General features: G+C 38.4%; 1 protein-coding gene across 4 annotated transcripts in view; it reads left to right on the forward strand.

Moving 5' to 3' along the window:
• The window catches only part of MEIS1 (Meis homeobox 1), a 131,651-nt gene extending 123,753 nt beyond the window's left edge, over positions 1 to 7,898 (forward strand). The window contains exons 11-13 of one of the 4 annotated variants that reach the window (XM_063443785.1): positions 222 to 311; positions 576 to 671; positions 6,465 to 6,555. In XM_063443785.1, the coding sequence (XP_063299855.1) occupies positions 222 to 311; positions 576 to 634 (149 nt within the window). In that variant the 3' untranslated portion in view covers positions 635 to 671; positions 6,465 to 6,555. Of the gene's footprint in view, positions 1 to 221; positions 312 to 575; positions 672 to 6,464 lie in introns of all 4 variants that reach the window. The other 3 variants (XM_063443786.1, XM_063443783.1, XM_063443784.1) reach the window with 3 other exon arrangements.
• The last annotated feature ends 17,154 nt before the right edge of the window (positions 7,899 to 25,052 follow it).

Genomic DNA, 25,052 nt, shown 5'->3' on the forward strand with positions numbered 1-25,052 from the left:
CATGCTGTTCAGAAATGGTGTTGGGTTACTTTATACTACTGTTTTGTCTAATATTCTGCCAACAACTACTTTTCTACCGAGGGGGTCATCATTGTGTAAATAAATGTTTAATGTATTTTTTTTGTCATTTCAAGCATACATTTATTCAAATATTTCTTTAACTTAACTACCTTCCGACTATTCTCCAGACGTGGAATTTAAATAGCTATATTATGTTTTAGTAAGTCAAGGAACTCCGTACAATCCAGATGGACAGCCGATGGGTGGTTTTGTAATGGATGGCCAACAACATATGGGCATCAGAGCACCAGGTAAGTGTGTCATTGTTGCTATTCTAATTTGGGGGTGGAAATAAAGTCAAGTAAGCAGGGTAGGTAGTTTTATTTAAAGCTTAAAATTCCTTTGCTTTGCTTATATCTCTTCATCTATGCCTCTTAGTGGCTTTACCAAGTAAATCTGGGTGCTTTCTTTCTGGTAAATTTCCTCAGAAACTGTATTGACGCTGGTTCTTTGGGTGCTATCTGTTTACTTTTCTGAACTTCTGGCATCTTCTTGGATTTTTATCTCCCTTTTAGGACCTATGAGTGGAATGGGCATGAATATGGGCATGGAGGGGCAATGGCACTACATGTAACCTTCATCTAGTTTACCAATGGCAAAGCAAGGGGGAAGTAAGTACACCCGGGGTCACTGTTTCTACTTTGTTTTGAGGAATATTTACTTTTTATTTTTATTTTATATGATCTGTGCCCAGAGCTCCATGCTTGTTCATCCCTTTTCCATGAAAATCCGGGTTTCCTGTTTCCCTGGTAGATTTGATGCTTGTTTCCAGAAAAAATTGCAGTATGCAACATACATTTTACTCGTCTGTTATTATACAGTACTGACCACATGACAAAACATGGAATAGAAAGGAGATGGGGGTTTTGGGGGGGGGGGTGGAGAAGGGGGGGGCTGCCATGGCAACAGACTGATTTGCAAAATGTAAGCAGTCTGCAGCAGTGCAAGTAGGAGGAAAGAGCATGTCCCTAAAGTGTCATAAATCTGTCTAACCACAGTTGATGCATGGGTTACATTTCTTCACTAACCTGCAAGACATCAAAAATGCAAACAGGGACTTTCTGAAGCAAATAAACATCGGCTACGCATTGAAACAGTTAGCCATTTCTTTTTAGGATTCCATCCACCAAAAAAAAAAAAAGAAAAACTTTACATGTTCAGTTTCCTCCTCTTTGTTTTATCCATTATAATAGGATTACGTGTGGCAAAGGGAAAGAAAAAGAATATAAAATAGAGGTGTGCACAGCAGGTTTCGAAGCTTAGCCTAGGCTAATTGACTATATCCAAATTAAGTATGCCATCACTTGCAGTGTGACAAATGGATTTGACTTATTCAGTATACAAAAAGGAGAGATAATTAATGCAATCTTTTAGCAGTGGGCTCAGTGAAGTCTGGCTAAACTGTCCCCATAATCTTGCTTTGTGTTACTTAGCAAAGAAAAATATTCTATTCTCTCTAAAGGAATGTTAAAAAAAAAAACCACTGCAAGCACAATCTTATTTCCCCAGATCAATTGTGATATTGTTCTAGAAGACAAGCAGATTTAAAAAAAAAAATTTATGGGGGAAGGGGTATTTAAAAAAAAAAAAAAAAATCTATTCCTGTATGCTGTAAAGCCAGCATTGAAGTGCCACACCAATATTAAACCAGCTAGGCGGGAAAGGCGTTCTATAGAATAGTGATGGCTAATCTTGGCACCCCAGATGTTTGTGAGTAACACTTCCCTCAGCTACACCCAAGACTGGCTAAGCATCATGGGAAATGTAAGGGTAGACATCCGTGTTCTATATAGAACCCTGGGAAGGCCGTGGCTTTCTTTGAATCCCCATGACATTTCATAGCTTAGTTAATCTAAATATTGTTTCTTAATTTCTAGGTCAATTACATTTAAATGCCTGCATGTTATGCTTCATAAGCAATTCAATTAATAGGTTATCATTAGTGATGTCGCGAACATGAAATTTGCCGTTCGCAAACGGCGAACTTCCGCAAATGTTCGCGAACGGGCGAACCGCCATAGACTTCAATAGGCAGGTGAATTTTAAAACCCACAGGGACTCTTTCTGGCGACAATAGTGATGAGCCCCCACCCACCTGAGCGATGGGTGGGGGCCCTAAACAAGAATAAGGGGGGGGCCTAATGTCCTCCCCCCGGCCCCCACCCATGAGCGGCGGGTGGGGGCCCTAAATACCAATGGGGGGACCAATTGTCCTCCCCCCGGCCCCCACCCCTGAGTGGCGGGTGGGGGCCCTAAATACCAATGTGGGGGACCTATTGTCCTCCCCCCAGCCCCCACCCATGAGCGGCGGGGGGGACCTAATGTCCTCCCCCCGGCCCGCACCCCTGAGCGGCGCGTGGGGGCCCTAAATACCAATAGGGTGGGGGGACCTAATGTCCTCCCCCCGGCCCCCACCCATGAGCGGCGGGTGGGGGCCCTAAATACCAATAGGGGGGACCTTTTGTCCTCCCCCCGGCCCCAACCCCTGAGCGGCGGGTGGGGGCCCTAAAAAAATGTGTCCCCCCTAGGTGACTAGGGATCCCCAAACCCCTAGTCACCCCCTCCCCCCACAAAAAAAAATGGTCCCCCTACCTACCCCCCTCACCCTAAAATAATGAGGGGGGAGTCAATAAAGCTAAAAACCTGGAAAAAAAATAACTTACCATTAGATGTCTTCTTTTTTCTAAAATCTTCTTTCTTCAGCCCCCCAAAAAGGCCAAATAAAAAGCCAATATAACCGTCGCACTTTGAGAAAAAAAAAAAAAAAATCCGAGCGCAAAAAAAAAATTAATCCTTCTTCACCCGAGGGCACGCCGCGTACTGAGCTCCGCAGGGCGGGTCAAGGCTTATAAAGCCTTGCCACGCCCTGCAATTAGGCTTAGTACATTCTGATTGGTTGGTTTACGCCAATCAGAGTGCTCTGTGTCATTTTACACAGCGTGGGAAAATTCCAAAGAACTTTCCCAAGCTGTGTAAAATGACACAGAGCACTCTGATTGGGTGGATTTCAAGCCACCCAATCAGAGTGCTCTGTGTCATTTTACACAGCGTGGGAAAGTTCTGTGGAATTTTCCCACGCTGTGTAATTTGACTCATAACACTCTGATTGGTGGATTAAGTAACCAATCAGAGAGTTATGAGTCAAATTACACAGCGTGGGAAAATTCCACAGAACTTTCCCATGCTGTGTAAAATGACACAGAGCACTCTGATTGGGTGGCTTGAAAGGGTGAAGAAGGATTAATTTTTGTTGCGCTTTTTTTTTTTTTTTTCAAAGTGCGACGGTTATATTGGCTTTTTATTTGGCCTTTTTGGGGGCTTAAGAAAGAAGATTTTAGAAAAAAGAAGACATCTAATGGTAAGTTTATTTTTTATTTATTTACAGGTTTTTAGCTTTAATGACTCCCCCCTCATTATTTTTAAGGTGAGGGGGGTAGGTAGGGGGACCATTTTTTGGGGGGGGGAAGGGGGTGACTAGGGGTTTGGGGACCCCTAGTCACCTGGGGGGGAACATTTTTTTTAGGACCCCCACCCGCCGCTCAGCGGTGGGGGCCGGGGGGGAGGACAATAGGTCCCCCCCATTGGTACTTAGGGCCCCCACCCGCCGCTCAGGGGTGGGGGCCGGGGGGGAGGACAATAGGTCCATCCCCTATTGGTATTTAGGGCCCCCACCCGCCGCTCAGGGGTGGGGGCCGGGGGGGAGGACAATAGATCCCTCCCTATTGGTATTTAGGGCCCCCACCCGCCGCTCATGGGTGGGGGCCAGGGGGAGCACAATAGGTCCCCCCCTATTGGTATTTAGGGCCCCCACCCGCCGCTCAGGGGTGGGGGCCGGGGGGGAGGACAATAGGTCCCCCCCATTGGTATTTAGGGCCCCCACCCACCGCTCAGGGGTGGGGGCCAGGTGGGAGGACAATAAGTCCTCCCCCTTTTTTTTACTTTAGGGCCCCCACCCGCTCAGGGAGGGGGGACCCTTTTTCTTTTTTTTTTTAACAGTGAGCAGCCACAGGCTGCTCACTGTTTAATAGACATGCCCCTACGCGTGGTATTGCGAGTAGGGGCACAATTTACTAATACTAAGTAATTTTTACTTAGTATTAGTAAATTTGACTGAAAGACCACAAAAAAAATAGGGGGCGGACCGAACATCGCATATGTTCGCCATCCGTGGCGAACGCGAACACACTATGTTCGCCAGGAACTATTCGCCTGCGAACCGTTCGGGACATCACTAGTTATCATGAAAAATATTGCCACTTTTGATTAAGGACCAGATGAGAAGGTATATTTTTTTTTTCTTTTATAAGCAATTTTCATTCATAATGTTCCTTTAGGCTAAATTAAGCAGCCATTCTTTGCTGAGCCCTGAGACCTGAAACCAAGGTGTTCCCACTGCCCCATTACTTACAACTCAAGCCAATTGAACCTACTTAGCAGTAATATTCTGCTTTCACCCTTGATGATCATGGAGCTTATAGCTCTCAGAAACAATACACCTGTCACTTTTCATCAACCAGAGCAATCCATGCAGAAGGCAGAGGCCCACGGAAAGCAGGGGGCGGTTATTGTTTTACGTTCTGTTTTCTCATTGTTCTCAAATTTATTGAAAGCTTGACTGAGTTTGCGGTCTGATTTTTTTTTAAACGTACATGATCAGAAGGAAGGAATTAATTGCGAACAGTTATTGATTTCTCACATGTAGAAAAATGCTGGTTCCCATGCAACACACATCTGTAATGCCATTTTACTGCTATGGATCCATCTATTCCAAGGTCCTTCTGCTTTTATCTTATTTATGACAACAATGAAACGTCAGATCTGAGATATTTGAAATAAAAGCTATGGGTTGTGATTTTTTTTTTTTTTTTTATATATAACTTTGAGTTTTTCATGTGATTGTACCCATTGCACCAAACAGGCTATGTTGTTGCCTCAGACATGGAATACAGAGAGATCCAGCACACAGAGAGTATAATGGAATAGTAAAGATAAAGTATACCAGACCTTAGAGTGGCCGGGCTAACATTTGCCAGGGCAGAGAATGGTTAGGGACAAACCAAGGTCAGGGAAGCCAGAAATCAGGAATATAGCAATATAACAATAGCTGAGTCAAAGGAAATAGGAAGTAAAATATTTAGACAATGCCAGGATCAGAACCAGAACATACACAATAATAATTCACTATTGGGAACAAAACAGGGCAATGACCTATTCCCTATGAGCCTTTTTGTATTGTAGCTTTTTCATTTTATACCCACGCACCCAAAATGGTAGAATTTGAACATTTTGGCGGCCTGTGACATCATTAGCTTTGAAACCACTGTGAAGAGAGGAGGGACCATGAGGAGGGTCCCCCTCTATGTGTAGGAAGTCCCGAAGCTGTGTCCCAGCCTGGCAGAGATGAACAGATACCCTGACACCTCCGATGTTCTATTCACTCTAGTAAGAATTTTGATAGAATTTGGTGAGAAACTTTAATTATTAGGGAAGTGACAGTTACACTTTAACTATTACTATAGCTGGCTTAATACTGTATCCCACCATTTTTCAAGTTTGTTTTATTTGGGTTTTAGAAATCTGGGTGTTGTGGGGTTTACTCATAAATAGTCAAATTTTGCCAGTGGTGGTGGGTGAAGTTTAACAATGGTGGAGCGCTGGCTCCAACGACCTGTTGGGGTGTACTCACAAAACCCTTGAGATGGCATGCCCTGTTCAAAACCAGCTACACCTCCAGTCATCACTAAAGGGGTGATTAGAGACTGCAGATATAATCATAGCAGACACATTTATTTTAACACACACTTCTCATTAGTCCTTACAATGACAATCATTTTTTTTTCCACAAAAAAACTGGGGACACCATATGGCCCTATGGATCAGTCTCCACTGCAACCAATAATTAAATCTCCTTCTGGGGATGGGTTTTACAGATGCCTTGATTACTCAGACAGGCAGTGCTGACCCACCAAATATATTACTTATGAATTATAACAGACACAAACTGGTCAGAAAACACATATGTCTATTTACTGAACAGCCGTAGTCTCCTTATTAGAAATGCTCATATTAATAATACTGCATTTATTGCAAATATTGTAGTTATTTTAGTCTGTAGTGTTCCCTAACCCAAACTGTTGCTACTTTGCTGTGTTGCCACCCCCGATAATATTATTTTTATGTTTTACTATTATATACCTCCATTCTTCTTTCCATACTCCTCTTTTATAATATCCTCAGAACCTCATACCTTTGGGTGCATTCATCATATATGTTCTTTGTTTGTATTGAGTGTGTTGCATTCCCTTTCTGTCTATCGCGTTTTCTCTAGATTCAACCCAGGTGTATATGTGAATATACATGTATAGAAACCTTTAACCTTGTTTTTTCTTTGCTTTTTCCTGCAGTTCTGCACGGTATGCCAGGGAATTACATATCTCCAAGTGGTCCAATGGGTATGAGTATGGGACAGCCAAGTTATTCTCCATCCCAGATGCCCCTACATCATACTCCGATGCGCCATGGGCCTTCTGTGCATACCTACATTCCTGGACACCATCAGCACCCAGCAATGATGATGCATGGGGGACCGGCTCACCCTGGAATGCCAATGTCAGCATCCAGCCCCTCAGTACTTAATACGGGAGATCCAACAATGAGTGGACATGCCATGGACATTCATGCTCAGTAACCTAAGGGAATATGTGTTGTTTACAATGACACATTTCAAGCACTGTCTTCTGCTCATAAGGCGGAGTTCCATTCTTGGCATCTGCAAAGGACCAAGAGAGATCCTACTTTCATCATATGGACCCCAGCCAGATACCCCTAAAACAGCAGAAAACAGCCACTGAAATCAAGTTTGGGGGACACAATAAATACGTATATAAGACGTTAAGAGAACAAAGAGTGAAATATTGTAAATGATATTATACTGTTAACCATATTATGTTGTTTCTTATAGATTTTTTTAAAAAAATGTGAAATTTTTCCACACTATGTGTGTTGTTTCCATAGCTCTTCACTTCCTCCAGAAGCCTCCTTACTTAAAAAAAGAAAACAAAGAAAAGAAAAAAAAGCCTTACAGTTATCTTGCAAATGACAAAAAATTACATATTTGCAGATTATTTTAGAGCATTACAATGGCAGGCAGAAGATTTTTTTCTTCGATTCAAGGATTTCAGCCATGCACTCTTTCTCTGCACCTTTGTCTCTCAATATTTTTTTTTCTGTCTCCCTCTGGTTCTCTGTCTGTCTCCTTGTCTTTCTCTCTCTCTCTCTCTCTCTCTCTCTCTCTCTCCCTCTCGCCTGAGGCTTGAATTTGCATGTCTAATTCATTTACTCACCATATTTGAATTGGCCTGAACAGATGTAAATCGGAAAGGATGGGAAAAACTCCAGTCATCAACAATGATTAATCAGCTGTTGCAGGCAGTGTCTTAAGGAAACTGGTAGGAAAAGGCATGGAAACCAAATTGCAAGTGTATTTGGAGCCTAATTGTCACATCAAAGCATCAGTATCCCCATGCAACAACAACCAATATGTACATCACCTTCCTGTTTTATGCAGCTCAAGAAGAACTGAAGAAGATTTATTTTTTAATATGTTGACTTTAATCTTCAGCAAGACATCGGTCGTGCGTACATTTTTTCCATAGTCAAACCATGGAACAATTATGTATACATTGTAAATAAATTTTGTGCAAAAGGACTGGAAAAGATAACTGTATTGTTGCAATTTTTTTTGTATAAGTAGCAGTTTGAGTATGAGTTGGCATGCGTACAGATTTTACTAATTGGGATAAGCTAATTACACTTTTTTTATGTTGTGCTGAAACAAACGCTTGTTGATAAGTTTATTTTTTTCTATCAAAAAAACAAACAAAACAAAACCAACTGGTAGTTATTAATAATAATCTTTGCACATCAAGTCTTAGAATTTCTGATTAAAACAATTTGGATTGTAAATGAACTCAAAAGTCTTTGAGTGCAGTAATGAACTCTGATCATAAAAAATAAAAACAAATTATTATTTTTTTCATGCTGGTTCTACCGCTTTAAAAAAATGCCCCCGAGAACACCAACAATCAACAATAAGATAAAAAATAAATAAATAAAAAACATTTACTTGTATGACAACAGTTAGTATTAAAAGGATTGTGGATTTTGCTTTGAAATATGTTGAGGAATCCAATAGCATGCAGTGAGTTAAACACATGCTACTGCCTGAATATTATATTTAATTTGTAATTCAAATATCTATATAATTGTTTAGGATATTCTAAAAATCCTTTGGTTTGGATCATTAAATTATTAGATAGTAGGATCAGGAAGCAACGCCTATGAAGGAATTCCCACGCTCAGAGCGATATGGAGGAGGGAAAAAGAAAGTCACGGATATATTGTAGTATGTTGAGATCTTAAGTGATGGTAAATGAAGGGAAAGGAATTGCACTCACAATTTTCTGGAGCCTATACTCAGCTCCAGATATGTGCGCCTGGACGGTACAATCCCCGCCTATGGATATGTAGATGGTCCTTGGGTGTCCTCAAAAGGGGGTCTCCAGTGGTAGTAGGGTATATCTCCTTTCCAATGGCAGTAGGCCGGTATTCACATAGTTGGTGATATATACAAAAAGGATAAAAACACAAAATAGTGCTCTCTGGATAATACAAAATAAAGATAACAAATTAAGGTATACTCACAAGTGAAGAGCAAATAGGATAATAGGATAAATTCCTTCCACTCTCTCCAACACCCCCACTGGAGGACTCAAGGAGTGATATCCTTGGTGGGGATCATACCACCTACGCCTACATATATTGAGCAATATCCTATTTGCTCTTCACTTGTGAGTATACCTCAGTTTTTTATAATTTTATTTTGTATTATCCAGAGAGCACTATTTCATGTTTTTATCCTCTTTGTATATATCACCAACTATTTGAATACCGGCCTACTGCCATTGGAAAGGAGATATACCCTACTACCACTGGAGACCCCCTTTTGACGACATCCAAGGACCATCTACATATCCATAGGCGGGGATTGTACCATCCAGGCGCACATATCTGGAGCTGAGTATAGGCTCCAGAAAATTGTAAGTGCAATTCCTTTCACTTCATTTACCATCACTTAAGATCTCAGCATACTACAGTTTATCCGTGTCTTTTTCCTTCCCTCCTCCATATCGCTCTGAGTGTGGGAATTCCTTCATAGGTGCTGCTCCCTGATCCTACTGTCTACATCCATCGTACTACCAGAAAAGAAGATACTCTGGTTTTTAGGAAGTTTCAGCAGCCACATACTACAGTTGCAAGTACTGATATTCCACCTACCCCTCTGTCAACGCTTCACAGTCATATATGGTAATCATGATTTAGCTCATAATTATTTTAGAACATGAAGCTATGAACCCTGCTCATCAACAATATAACAATGTAAAAAGTGACACATGACTAAAATGTAATAAAATATAATGAGGCTTAATTCTTCCAAAACACCTTTAAAAAAATGTCTAAAAACAAATAACAGAGCAGTATTGTTTACACAAGCTCCACAATAAAGTGCTTCTTCAGCAAACAATACATGCACATTTAAAGAATTCTGTTAGTTCCCAGATACTATATTTTGCACATTACAAACAATATAAATGCTTGAGGGATTCACTACTAGTTTTTTGTCCAAACCCTCTGCCTCTCTCATGAGCTGGTCCCAGCTAACAACAGATTTGGGTCTTTATATGATACCCTTGTCTCTCCTTACAGAGTGGTCCCAACTGGCATCTGGCTGCTGTATTTTTTGTTTCTTTCTGTCTGCAAGCAAAAAAACAATAGTGTCCCAAATGTTCCACCAATGCATTTCGCCAGTATCTGTCAGACTTACTCAGGTTTGTCAAATCAAACCTAGCCATGTTTATACCCAAGTCTATTAACTCGAACAAACTAACCCTGTGTCTTTAATTTGATGAATAACATAAGAAGTGCCACCCTTTAGAGAGCTTCTTTTTTTTTTACTTACAATAAATAATAATAATAATAATCACTCATGTACACAGAATGATTAAAAATACCAAAATACTGCAATTTCTAAAAGGTGTCAAGTTTTGTAGCGTAAAATATATCATTAGTTTCCAAATATAAATACCAATACCAATTGCTTATAAACCAAAGCAATGGGCAGCACAACAACGACACCCCATACTAAAAGTATTTAAAGCGGCAGTAATATAAAAAAAAGCATTAAAGAGGCAATAATATAAAAATATATATATTTAAAGAGGCAGTACACTTTATTGTGAAGCTTGTGAAACTGATACAGCTCTGTATTATTTGTGTATATTCATTTTAAAGGTATTTTGGAAGAATAATGCCTTTTTCCATAATTTTTTACCAAGTAAGTATGACTTTTTACTCAGTGTTATATCCTTGTTTTTATTTTCTGAATAGTTCTCTTAAAGGGACAGTGTGCACCCTTTATTCTGTACCCTTACAACAGGTAAATGATTTTTTCACTTTTTTTTCGGTTGCTCATTTATTTTATCTGCAATAATTTATTTAAGCTATGTTGTTTGTTTAAAAAGTTTTACTACTACCAATTTTAATGGTACCTGTAATTTTGTTCCCCTTTAAATAGCATAGACCAGTGATGGCTATTCTAATGATGGTGAGCTATATTGCCCACGATGCTCTATAAGCAGTTAAATCAAGTTATTCCTCACTGGCTTCTTCCAATATACACTATTGTTGATATAAAACATAATTATTTTACGACAAATGAGAAGCAAGAAGTGCCCTGACATTAATAAAAAGCAGTCTTATCAAGTAGAGTGGGACCTCTTGGGAATCTTCTAATTTAGAAGCAAATTTAAATTTTTATCAATAAACAGAAAATCCACATGCTTTTCATGGTTGTATCGACAGTGGTTTTATTAAAAAATAAAACAAAGCAACAACAACCACAAAACACACAATGAAAAACCCCTGTTGGAAATCCGGAAGCAGACATATTGCTTTTGTAGCAGATCGGAGGACCAACAGTGGTACTCAATATTGCAATGTCGCTTCTCCCCTTCAACAATGTTAACATCTTTCTGCCATTACTAATCTGACCACATGGGAAGGGCAACATTTTAACAATCTACACTACGTTGTAATTTCAGAGCTCCACCAATCCAACCGAAGCTTCTGCTTCAGGGTTCCAGGTAGGTACAAAGTTAATGTGAAGGTTGAACCATCGGGTAGTGCAGCTGCAGTGTTAGCTGTATATGTTAAGGGAAACCTTTACGGAAACATGTCTGCTGACTTAGCTCCTTGTTGTACTTCTAGCAATACTGTATCTATATTATAGGAATTATCTTAACTTTCTACTCGTTTTAATTTAAATGGTTCTAATGGTTAGTTACCTGTTGCTAGTGGTCTTAGTTAGAGTCAAGGTGTGCTTACCAATCCAGGAGTTAACATTATCCATCTTTATGGCAGATACAGTTTTGCTCATAGATTGGATAACTACATTTCACTTTATGGACAGGTGCATTAAATATCTTGAAGTGGGGATGACAGGAGATGGAAAACCTGCTAAAACAATGAAAGGGGCATTAACAACAGTTCACTTTTAAACAAAAACTACACAAAGCAGTCACACTATGAAATGATTGTTACTTCAATTTCATCTACATGATTCTTTGTTAATTTCTATTGAGTAGTGCTCAAATCACAGCTGTAGTTGTAAATGGGCAGTGTCAGTGTGTGAACCCAGAAACCATGCTCACATTAACTGTTGGTCCCACTCACTCAACCCTATTTGCCTTTTAGCCAACTCACCACCATTGATCTACATTTGTTGCTGCTAACCAACCCACAGGCACACCGTGACTTTAAAGAGTCGTGTTATCATGCAGGGGGTCAGTGTGACAATACGGAGACGAAGGATACGTATATGGAAAGCTGCATTTGTAAAAAATTTAAGTTAACTAAAAGAATATAACTGTTTAATAAATAAAAATATATAAAAATTATGGCTGGTTGTGTTATTTATTTTGGACCTTTTAAATATACTGCATTATATAACTGTGGACATGTGCTTTTAATTTGTAATAGACAAAAAAGATGTTTTCTGCTATTTTGTGTATAATAACACAAAAGAGATTTAGTGTGAAGTGTTTTCAGAGTTGCCATCAGAAGTCTTAGGGCCCCTTAAAATAAATTGGCCTGCCTCCCCCACCTCCTTCCCTCACACATAGAGATACACATGCACACACACTCTGTCATACACATGCACTGTTCCCGAATACACAAAGATACACAGTGCCAGACAAATACACAATGTCAGGAACACACATACACAGATACACAATATTAAACACACTCTATCAGACATACATGCATAGATTCCCACTGTCTGGGACATATGAACATGTACACAAACATTTTCAGATGCAAAATGAGAAACAGACATACACAGTCAGATGCAGACACATAGAAAAACACGAAAGTCGAGGGTGTGTTAAACAGTATGAAAACAATATGTATACGTAGCAATAGAGTAATAATAAACTGGTATCTCCATGTCAAACTCGAATATGCATGAATACATGTGTAAAATGAAAAAGAGAAAAACATATAGTTCAACCAGTAAGCTAATAAAAAACACAGTCATAAAAAAGTAGATTTTTAAATATATATATATATATATACATAATCTTAATACAGTGAGTAGACAATGGCTCCAATCAAGTGTGCAGGTAACTTAAAGACTTTAGAGTCCACCCTCGGCTCTATGTATAATGCTCAGTAATGGATATGGTGGTCAATCTTCATGTAAGGTGAAATAATAAGGTCTCCAAAAGAGATGCAGGACACCACAGGAGATAATGAAGGATGATTGACCACCATATCCATTACTGAGTATTATATATAAGGGGGTGGTGTCTAAACTCTGTTTGAGTTTGACGTGGAGATACCAGTTGATTACTCTATTGCTAAGTGCACATATTGTTTTCACATTGTTTAGCGCACCCTCCACTTTCTATTGTATTGATTGGTTGTACCTGTCCGGGAACAACCTTGGAGAGTTTGTGCAGTTTCTATCACATTTTATATTGTTAATATAGCTACACATTTTCACTATATTGATTCACATACACAGACACACACACACACACACACTGTGACACAGACACAGAGTCAGACACAAACACACACACAATTAGACATACAAACACAGGCATATGCACATACACATTGTCAGACACACACACACAAACACACTCTCAGACACATTCATACACATAACTTCTCCTATCCACAGTAACCAGCCAAAATTGTCCCCTGCCCTTACCTTCTACTCTTAATAGTCCTACTTCTACCTCAAATGCAGTATAGTGTGACTGGAGCCTTATTAGGTCATTTGCTGTGCTGTCCTCTTTTCACAGTAGGACAGCAAGCAATCCAGTTCGTCAGTGCAGTGTGATAGGAACAGGGTGGTAATATGACATCTGCCATATCCCCACCCCTCCACACACTGCTCTACATCTGAGCCCTCCATAGGTATCAGAGCAAAGACAATGAAATGCTCTATTAAGGCCACACTACTTAATGTACAGAGGAAGTGACATCTATGCTATCACATCCTCCATTGCTGCCGTATGTGAAGAGGCTGGGCAGGCTCCTGTCTGATAAAGGCCTTTGTATAATACTTCTGGGTAACGCGGTTTGGTTAGGGGAATATATCTAACTCCCCAACCAGAACCAGACCACTAGGCACTACAGGTAACCATGTGGGCCCCTGTGCTATACCGGGTTCCTTAAAAGAGTACTGCCTCTACACCCCTAGTGGCATCCCTGCCTGTTTTGTTCTTACATACCCAAATAATTAAACTATCATGCCATTATAGAAATCTAGTCAAAGGGTTAATTGCCACACCAGAGAAAACTAATCCTTCGTATTGTCTAAATTTCACTTCGTTCCATTTTTGCCTGGCATTGCAGAGACATTTATGCAAATGCAAGATGCACATTTGTATAAGAAGTCTGCTGTGCCAAAAAAAATCAAACAAACAAACACAAAACAAAAAAAAAATGAACTCAGACCTTGTCAGGACCATGACATTAACCTAGCTGGTGAATTGATACAAATTACACTTGTAATTGTTTAGTGTTAAGATTTCATATTTACACTAAACAAGAACCATTAATTGGTTAAACCAAAATGGTTAAAACTAAAATGAAAAATATAAAATAATTCTTAAATTCTGTTCAGACTTGCAGTTAAACAAGCTGAAACAACAGTATTTTTTTTTTTTTAAATGTGACTTGTTAAAATGAATATTTGCTTCAAGTGAAATATGTATGGTTACCTTAAGAGGTTGTGCAATGAGTATGAGTTGTAGGAAAACTCTGGGATTTAATGAGATTATTACACGGGGAATCAATTGTGACAAAAGACGGAGGAGATGAACCTTGAGATATTGCAAGGTGATCATCAACTGCAGTAGAGGTTGGGATTCAGGCAAATGCACTTCAAAACGATTGCTAGGAGGAAACCTGTTGAATGAATGAGTTACACCAGTGGTTCCCAAACTTTTTAGGTTCAAGGCGCCCTTAATATTTCAGTATTTTTCCAAGGCACCCCAAGTCAAAATTTCTAGGTTGTATATCTGTACAGCGCTGCTGGATTTACTGGTGCTATAGTGTAATGTACAGTGTTGGTGTTTGAATGGGTGCTTGTATATAGTTATTGTGTTTTAATACAGGGGCGTGTTTGTATGTAATGTTTGCGTTTGATTGCAGGGGTGTGCCTGAATGTAATGTTCACTTTTAAATGCGGATGTACGTTTGTGTGAAGTATTTGCGTTTCAGTGAAAGGGTGTGTTTGTATATCCTTTTGGAGTTTGAATGCAGTGGTGTGTTTGTATGTAATAATTGTGTTAGATTGCAGGAGTGTGTTTGTATGTTGTGCTGGTGTATGACTGCTTGAATGTATGCACATACACTACCACATACATACATACTTGCACATACACACACACTGACACATACACACACCTTAAAACACACATACACTGACATATACACACGCACCCTCACACACCCAAACAATGATACATGCACACACCATGACCCAGATACACACACTGACATAAAACCACACACAATGACACACCAATGCACATACAAAGAGGCATATCCTGACACAGTTGTGTGTGCACACACAGACACACACACTGACACAGAAGCACACTGACATATAGACATGTTTGACTGCTTGTATGTATGCACATACACCACCACATACATACTTACACAGATATTCATGCACATTAACACACAGATGCATATAAATACACTGACACATACACACAAATTCATATAGACACCGACACATACACACATATAGATACACACATACACACACATAGATACACACCGACATAAACACATGCACCCTGACACACACAAACATTGATACATGCCCACACCATGACACACATACACACACTGACATAAAACATACATGCATATACACAAATGTGTGTGCAGACACAAAAGCACACTGACATATATATACACACACAGATGCACACACTGACACACACACACATGCACTCACATACACACACACACACACTCATACACATACACACACACACTCATACACTCAAACTCATACACACACTCAAACTCATACACACACACATACACACACTCATACTCACACTCATACATACACTCACACTCATACACATACACATACACACACTCATACTTATACACACACACATAAAAGTGATTTTTAAAAATATCTCCAGCCACCCTCCAGTTCCCTCTAGCTTACCTTATGTGCCAGGAGGGTGGCTTGGAGTCCTTCTGCTGTGGGAGTCAGGGGTCTGGAGCTCTTCATGCTTCTCTCCCCTCATGCTGTGGTTGCCTTCTACCGCACTGTCTCCATGCAGGATGCTGGGAGGAAGTGATAGGCTGTCCCTCTCTCCCTGCCAGCCGACATTACAGGGGACCGGTCGTGGTCTTAAAGGACCCGTGCCCCTGTTCAGTAGTAATGTTTCCACGGTGCTATAATCATAGCACCGGTGAAACATTCCGCCGCGGCACACAGTTTGGGAACCGCTCAGTTACACATTGAAAAGTTGCAGGTTTGGAAATTGTGTCAGAGGTTCAGAGAGAAGAACCTTAACAAAACTATACAATGGGGTTGCAATGCAGGAAAGGATTTAATATCACAAACGGTCACTGCTGGCAAATCTGTGTTCTCTCTGATTTCTACGAATGTTCTGAGGAGACATGAGATTTAAGCCAATGATGTATACATTTTGGTGCACAAGTCCCGTAAGTACTGTTTGTTTCTGTTTCCTGTTTCTGATTATGATTATGTGTTTGTGTCTTTTGTGCTAATGCCAGTATGTACAGGTATAATGCCCTGCATTCATTTGAATCCTGATAAAGTTCTTTCAGCAAGCCTTACTAACTTGATTTTACTCTTGCTCAAAAAAACTGAAACTAATTGTTAGTTGTCATGAGCTGTCGAAGCCTCATATTAAAATTGAACATTTGTTACCACTTTATAAATGATAATAATAACAATAATGATAATGATAATAATTAATATTAGCTATTATGTGGGAAGCTGTGTTCATGCATATATTTAAAGCTTATATTACTGATACAATTCCCCCTTCTAGTTGTATGCCAGCTGTGGATGTAGATATAATTCCTTCATTTTCTCAGAATTGCACTGTGAGTACACAGTCAGACGTACTTTGCTGACATAAGACCCCCTTCTAGGTTCGGAACATGTAAAACATGTTGACAGACATTCTATGTCTACCCCCTAACGGTGTCATGCCGTTCAGGAATCCACGGCCATATTGTTAAACTCTGAATTAAAACAAAAAAAAATCCCATGGCCGTTTCCTTCCACTGTGATGCTTCCCATGATCTAAGAAGTCCTTGTCTTTCCCACTGAAGAAAGTTACTGGGTCATGTGTCGTGTTGCCCTTGAATCAATGTGCCATGCATATGGACCACACACTCATGCTCTGCCCTCTAAGCTATCTATAGCCTAATACAGAGTCCTTTATCTAATCTTGTAGTAGTACGTAGGTCTTTTTTAAGTTACCTATCTACAGTTTTTGTTTAATGAAGTTGAGATAGTCTAGCTAACTGTTCTTAAGGAGTCAGTTGCAAATTTCATAGAAATTTGTGTTAGTTTTTTGTTTGTGTTTGTTAGTTTAGTACTGAAGCTTTAATCCAGCTAGTTAGCTGTTATAATAAGTTAGCTTAGCAATCGTTTACATTTAATTTGCCAATTCTGTACACCGGCAGTGATGCAACTGTCTGTTACAGTAATTTGTCCTTAATTACATGTGTCTTGTCAGGAGCTTTCTTTGTAAAACCTGCGTTTTTCTTTTCTTTTCTATTTTTCACTTTTATTTAAAATCGCCTAACTTCAATTCATTTAACTGTTTGGTTATTTCATTATTTTTACACAGCAACCGGGAGAATAAATGGTTGTGTGTAATATAAAAAAAAATTAAAAGAAAAAAAATATGCAAGAATATTACACCATTTTTTTTAATTTAGATTTTTGTTTTTTTATTCACAACAGTTTGTTCCAATATTCTATTCTAGAAAAGATCCCTGATTGTGTACGTTCACCGTGTATAAAAAGAGCACTGATGTAATTGATTGTAAAGTAGCAGAAGTTGAAGAATATCATGTCTCTTCTTTTCCGAACTGATTTGACATCAACTCCAACTCGAGTTCCTAGTCTTTTGGTTAGTGCATCTGGTGGCAAAGGAAGATTTTTTTCATTTGTCTCTTTCTATTTTAAAATCTTATAAACTTCCTGTATTTAGTTAGCTATATTTAGTTAGTAGTTATTTAATGAAGGTGAACAAAGCCCCCAAACAGAACATTAAAGGTTAAAGTTACAATATTACATACAGCCTTTTCTCTCTGAGAAACCCCTACACAAGTATTTTGTCTAATAAAATAATTACTCAACCCTAATTAATTTATAATAATCAGAAAAGTCAAAATGGTTCCTTGAACTGTCCGAGTGGGAGGCAGAGGGAGCATTTCAAGCAACAGATGTAGAAGAGCACTAGAAGTGCACTGGTGGTCATCCATAGAGTATCAAATATGGTGAAGGCTCTCCGTGGCTGTGACTTCGAAGGTGTGGGCCTTTTGCCTCATATCATTCATCTAGTTGTAAAGTCTGCTGTCCCTGATGGGAGTTCTAAGATGGCAATATTATTTGAACGTTCTAGAAAGATTGCAGTGTGAAGGATACTGGGCTCCTTAGACAAAAACTCCAGCACTGTCAATTTGTTGGTACTATATGTGCTGGAATGGATTTTGGAGAAGCAGAGGGCTGTCTTTGCTAAATCATCCAATAAATTAATTGGGATTGGGAGCTTACTTGGCAGAGAAGAGTGGTCAATGACCGGACATTTATGCCTTGATTTAATATTGTTAGATAAGCTTTCCAAATGATTTAATATTTTAGGATAAACTTTTAAATGAATGATTTTTTCAACATATTAAAATATTAAAAAAAAATACAATACATAACAAAGTATATCAATATGTAAAAAATATCGATTTATAACAAAATCATTGTTTTTTTTCATAATATTAAATCTTTTAAAAAGTTTATCCAAAATATTAAACCATTTGAAAAGCTTATCCAACAATATTAAATTGAGGCCTTAGTCCATAAACGTTTCAGAGATGTTCCCGAGAATGTGCCAGTCTGCCAGTTCTGCCAGTTTGGGTCGAACACCTCTTAAACAAGATGAATGTCTTCAATGAGATGTGCAAAGCAACACACTACTTTAGCTACACTTCTCAGAAAGCTCATGGAGCAACTGAGAGGTTTCTTACATAGATAAATGCCCTGAACTGAAAACAGCCACCCACCTGAATCACGGGAAGAAGTTTGAAGAATGATGATGAGTTAAGTATGACAAGACAAGGAAGACTATGATATGCACTGACACATTCCTATATCTGCTTCTGCTGTGCAATACAATTAATATATATTCATGTGTCTTTTTACATTTTATTTCATAATTACTTTTTAGTTATTACTTTACTAACAGCAGACTGAGAGTCAATGTACTCACTCTATTGTTTTCGTCTGTGGCAAATAGCATGCCACCACAATCTAGCCTACACAGTAACACTGGCCAGTAGCTAAGTATTCTATATATAATAGTCAGTGTCTTAGCCCCTTAGGCACATGGCACTATAGCGGCAAAGTGGCTAACTCAAAAAGCCAAAGAAGCGGAATTCAGTTTGTTCAAATAGATTGTAAAAAAAAAATGAAATGTCTTCTAAACTATGAAAAAATATGACCACAAACTTTGTCATAAAGTGGTGGTTAATTGAAAAAGAGAGTACTTTAGATGAAATAGCCTGCAGGATCTACTTTTTCAAATGGTATACCATGAAAGTAAAAAAAAATGTGATTTGCACAAAAAATGCAAAAAAAACCCTGTGGCTATTAAAAGGGGAAAAGTATATAAAATTAATATAAATACCCCTAAATAGGAAGTGTGAAGACTCCTCAATGTCTTCAATATCTTAAACATAAAACCATAAATAGCACGACCTAAAAGTACAAAGGGAGACCAATAGTGCAGACAGAAAAAACTAAATACATAAAAAAGGGAACTATAAAACACTCACAAACATAGAAGTAAAAGGCAGGGTATAACCAGTCTTCTTCAAGTGCTTCTTCTTTTCTTGTATATGAAGATGAGTACTTAAAACAAAGCACAGAAAAAAAAACATAGTGTATAGCTGTATGGTATTCGAAAAATTGCTTTATTATATACACTTACAAAATAAAAGTAGTAAAAGGGCTCATCAATTCAAATCAACATCCGCTGTCTACCACCAGGAACAGATAAAACCGCCAGGATATGGAGACAAAGTAGATAAGAAGAGTCCACAATAAAAAAATTCAATAGTGAAATAAAGCTTGCCACCCTACGCGTTTCGGCTAAATGACTTCGCCAGGGGCTCATGACAAAGTCATTTAGACAAAACGCGTAGGGTGGCAAGCTTTATTTCACTATTGAATTTTTTTATTGTGGACTCTTCTTATCTACTTTGTCTCCATATCCTGGTGGTTTTATCTGTTCCTGGTGGTAGACAGCGGATGTTGATTTGAATTGATGAGCCCTTTTACTACTTTTATTTTGTAAGTGTATATAATAAAGCAATTTTTCAAATACCATACAGCTTTACACTATGTTTTTTTTCTGTGCTTTGTTTTAAGTACTCATCTTCATATACAAGAAGAGAAGAAGCACTTGAAGAAGACTGGTTATACCCTGCCTTTTTACTTCTATGTTTGTGAGTGTTTTATAGTTCCCTTTTTTATGTATTTAGTTTTTTTCTGTCTGCACTATTGGTCTCCCTTTGTACTTTTAGGTCGTGCTATTTATGGTTTTATACCAAGAAAGTAGTAATTTGAATTTGCAACATTATTCCACCCCAAAGTATACATGGGGGGAACAAATGAGCCTATCATAACTGGCCAATACAATATACATTAAATCAATATCAGCATCAATAGCATTTTCTTACTTAAGCCTAGAATTTCATATCAATTTTGAAAGTGATCACAAGCCAAAATTCATTTTACAGCTGTTGATGCTGGAAATTAAAAAAAATATATATTACAGATTAAAACTAAGCATAATTCGTGAATACTGCATTCATCATGAAATGTTGAGCTCAATAGACAATATATTGAAATGTTAATAAAATAAACCAAACTGGCACCTTTTCGGGTTAACACCACAAGTCATGTGTGCACTAATATTGCTCATAGGTGACCCAAGTATAATTGGGTATCTGGCAAGAAGTAATTTAGCTGGGGGTACATTTATTATTCTAATACAAATAATACAAGTGAGTACAAAGCCAAGCATTTATATGTATGGTACAAAAAATAAATAAAGTTTGTGTGACAAATGTATGTTTACTCTTAAGGCTTACTTTCCTTTTGAGTATAATGTCTCTTTAAAATATACGGTTCTCATTTACCTGATAAGATCACTAATTAGCTAAAGTGGGATGGGATTGAAGCCAGTGTAACAGGTATTCTATGTAACAGCTACTTTGTGTCGCGCCATTGAATGGGAATGGGAAAACATGCAGCATATACATATAAGAAAACATGCAAAACATACACATTTATTCCAATGTTTAATTAATATTTCCTTAACAAATAAACAGAAATACATTATAGCAACTGGTCTTTAGAGTTAATTCTTATATAATCATCTCTAATTGGGAATAAATGAGTAAAATGCCAGGTGTGTATTCACTAAACAGCAAACAAGTAAAAATACAAGCCATATTAAGAGAGATTTTTTTTCAGTTTGGCAACAAAGGCTTAAAGAGGAACTTGCACTTTTTTTTGTGATGCTAATCTTTTCTCCATCCCAACAAAATATTTCTGGTGCATTCATTGGTTTGAGTGTTTACTAAGTATAAACTCATTTATCTGGGCTACAAGTTCCGAATCATCTGCATGGTCATTTTCTCACTGTGCCCCATGAGTTGGGCACCATTACTCTATTATTCCCTGCTTAAATGATCCTGTGCATTTATGGGCAACATATAGACAGTCATGGGGCATTTTCATATTTTCAGCACAGGTTTCTGTTTCATACTAATACCTAATTGTAGCTTTCAGTGAAGCACTGAATTGCATGTTTGTCTCTTAAGTTACAGTCCCACATTAAATTTGACAGCTATTGAGGTATGGATACAGAATACAGAGAAGACGTGACAGAGAGCGTCATGACATATGTAACTTCTCAGAAAACGGAAACATAAGTAATACCTCATTTTGTTGTTTTGTACAACAACAAAACATTTTTAAAACAGTTTATATCTTCTAGCTGTCAGGTACAAAACTAGTTAGCAAAGCATGTTTGAAGTAAATCCATTTCGTCCTCACCCTAAATATGCAGAATTTAAACTTATTTTGTGATGAAGAGAAGGAGCGAAGGCGAGCCTGAACCAGCTCTGAAGGACATCGGTGCTTCTGAAGTCAGGTAAGTGACAGAAGGGTTTCTGAACAGCAGGAGGGAGGGTGCGCGAGCAAGGGTGCATTATAGGGTACTATAGTGCCAGGAATACAACTTTGTATTCCTGGCACTATAGATTCCCTTTAACTGCAACATTGGCCTACAGAGCATGTCTATATATACAGTACATATGCATGATTTTAACTAGGCAGTTGTGCTTACTCTATGTAGACGTTATGCTTAAATGCATGCAATATTCTACATTCAAAATAAATTAGACATCTGTATTCCCCAAAATGCCAATTTGCTCTTTATATTTAACCATGAGCAGGGTAGTTATTAATTCTATATTTGCACCACTAACTATATGTTACAAAACAGTATTCCAATAATACTTCAGAAGTAGCCTCCAACTATGGCCTTGAATTGTTTTAATTTTAAAATATATATATTTTTAAATAATTAAAATATAAAAAATATATAGCATATATATAAAAAAATCAAAATATTAAGTCATTAAGTAGTTTGTCCACAAATGTTATATCATTTGAAAAGTCTATCCAAAAATATCAAATTGAGGCCTATATTTGTAATTGAAGAATGAAAAAATATATAATAAGATACATTTATATAATATTCATTTTTTATAAGTATTCCATAGCAGGCTACACAGAAAATAACTGCTTAATCGTATGCATTTTGTTATAACAATACATGTCATGTCTCAAATAATTTTATTAATGCTTTTATAAAAAAAAAAACATGCTCTGTGTTGAAAGTGTGTTCATAAATACACTATAGGTAGCATCTTTATTATATGGATGACTGATTAAAACATGCAAATGCTTTTTAATATTTTTTTAAAGAAGAATTAAAGGACCACTCTAGGCACCCAGACCACTTCAGCTTAATGAAGTGGTCTGGGTGCCAGGTCCAGCTAGGGTTAACCCATTTTTTTAATAAACAGAGAAATTGCTATGTTTATTAATGGGTTAAGCCTTCCCCCTAATCCTCTAGTGGCTGTCTCATTGACAGCCGCTAGAGGCGCCTGCGTGATTCTCACTGTGAAAATCACAGTGAGAGCACGCAAGCGTCCATAGGAAAGCATTGTAAATGCTTTCCTATGCGACCGGCTGAATGCGCCGCAGCTCTTGCCGCGCGTGCGCATTCAGCCGACGGGGCGGAACGGAGGCGGAGAGGAGGAGGAGAGCTCCCCGCCCAGCGCTGGAAAAAGGTAAGTTTTAACCCTTTTCCCCTTTCCAGAGCCGGGCGGGAGGGGGTCCCTGAGGGTGGGGGCACCCTCAGGGCACTCTAGTGCCAGGAAAACGAGTATGTTTTCCTGGCACTAGAGTGGTCCTTTAAAGTTACAGGGCCATGCTGTACTGCACATTCAGCTGATGTATTCAACATTTGCCTATCTGCTACAGGGCATCTCCATCTTAACTCCCTGTAAATAATTGTTGCACACTCTGTCCTTTGTACCTGGCAGACAGCATAGAGAAAACATAAAGAGAAGAGTAGAAATAAAACAATGTTGTTGTCTCTCCTCCTCATTTGCATTGTTTGCCTCGATGCACCCCCTAAATATAGCAAAATCTTACTTTTGTTCAAGCTTGCAGCTGCTGACTCTGCCCCTGATCTGCCTGCTGCTTGGCTGACATCATCAGAAGTGTTGTCCTACTGTCAAGGAGGCAGATCAGGGGCAAAGTCAGCACAAGCCAAACACAGCCCTGGCCAATCAGCATCTCCTCATAGAGATGAATTGAATAAATGCATCTCAATGAGGAAAGTTCAGTGTCTGCATGCAGAGGTAGGAGACACTGAATGGCAGTGCTGCTTACTCTGCAGCAGTGCCCCAGGAAGCAGCTTTAGCAGCTATCTAAGGAGTGGCCAGTGGAGTTATCACTAGGCTGTAATGAAAACACTGCATTTTCTCTGAAAAGACAGTGTTTACAGCAAAAGGCCTGAAGGGAATGATTCTACTCCCCAGAACAAATACAATAAGCTGCAGTTGTTCTCGTGACTATAGTGTCCCTAGGCAGTCTAGAACATTATAACAAGAACTAGTTAAAAAGCAGAACAGGAAAAACTCTGCTACATGCTACTAAATCATGGTAAATATTTCAGAGCGCCAACAATTTCTGGAGTGTTGGATATATAAAAGATGTAATAATAACACAACTTAGCTCGATAGATGGACAGATAATATGAAATCGGGGTTTGAGAGCAAAAAAAAAAAAAAAATTAATTTTGTGTGTTCTTATTTTAATGTATTATTCACTAACTGTGAATTGTTGCTAATTTGAAGGGAATTTAAATTTTTAGGACAGTTAGTCCATGGATGGCTCTCTTAGAACATCCCAGTGGCGGATTAGACCCGGCTCTGGATTAGATGTTACTATGCTATCCTTCTGAAGAATTTATATATAATTGATTACATTTTTCACAGACAGGAGCCTCATTTGCTTCTGTTGCTGTTTATGCTTTAACGTTAATTTGTTATTTGCTATATGTACCCATTTCTCTAATTTTAACATTCTACTGAGACCGTTGGCTCTATCAATATTTTAATGACATTAATAATAAAAATGAAGATCCTGCTGAGTACAATGTTAAATCTGCTACTGAGCTGAATTTAATAGCTGAATTTAATAAGACAGGAATGTTGCTGAGGACTGCAAAATAATTACTGTGATGGGTACAATGTGGTTGTGGATGTGATTTTTTGTGACTCAACTGCAGAGAAGCGACAAGCCTGTTTAAGCTTAGATTCCGTATACAGCTCTTTTCACTCTGCAGCTTTTCAACTAATAGTAAACTTCACCATATTGTCTTATTTTACATATTGCAGGGCAGCGTTTTGTATTGGCATCCCATATCCAGGCAGAAGTATATTGTGTCCAGTGGATCTGGCAACCCTACACATAA

Source organism: Pelobates fuscus, chromosome 2, assembly GCF_036172605.1.
Source record: "Pelobates fuscus isolate aPelFus1 chromosome 2, aPelFus1.pri, whole genome shotgun sequence".
Taxonomy (NCBI): Eukaryota; Metazoa; Chordata; class Amphibia; order Anura; family Pelobatidae; genus Pelobates; species Pelobates fuscus.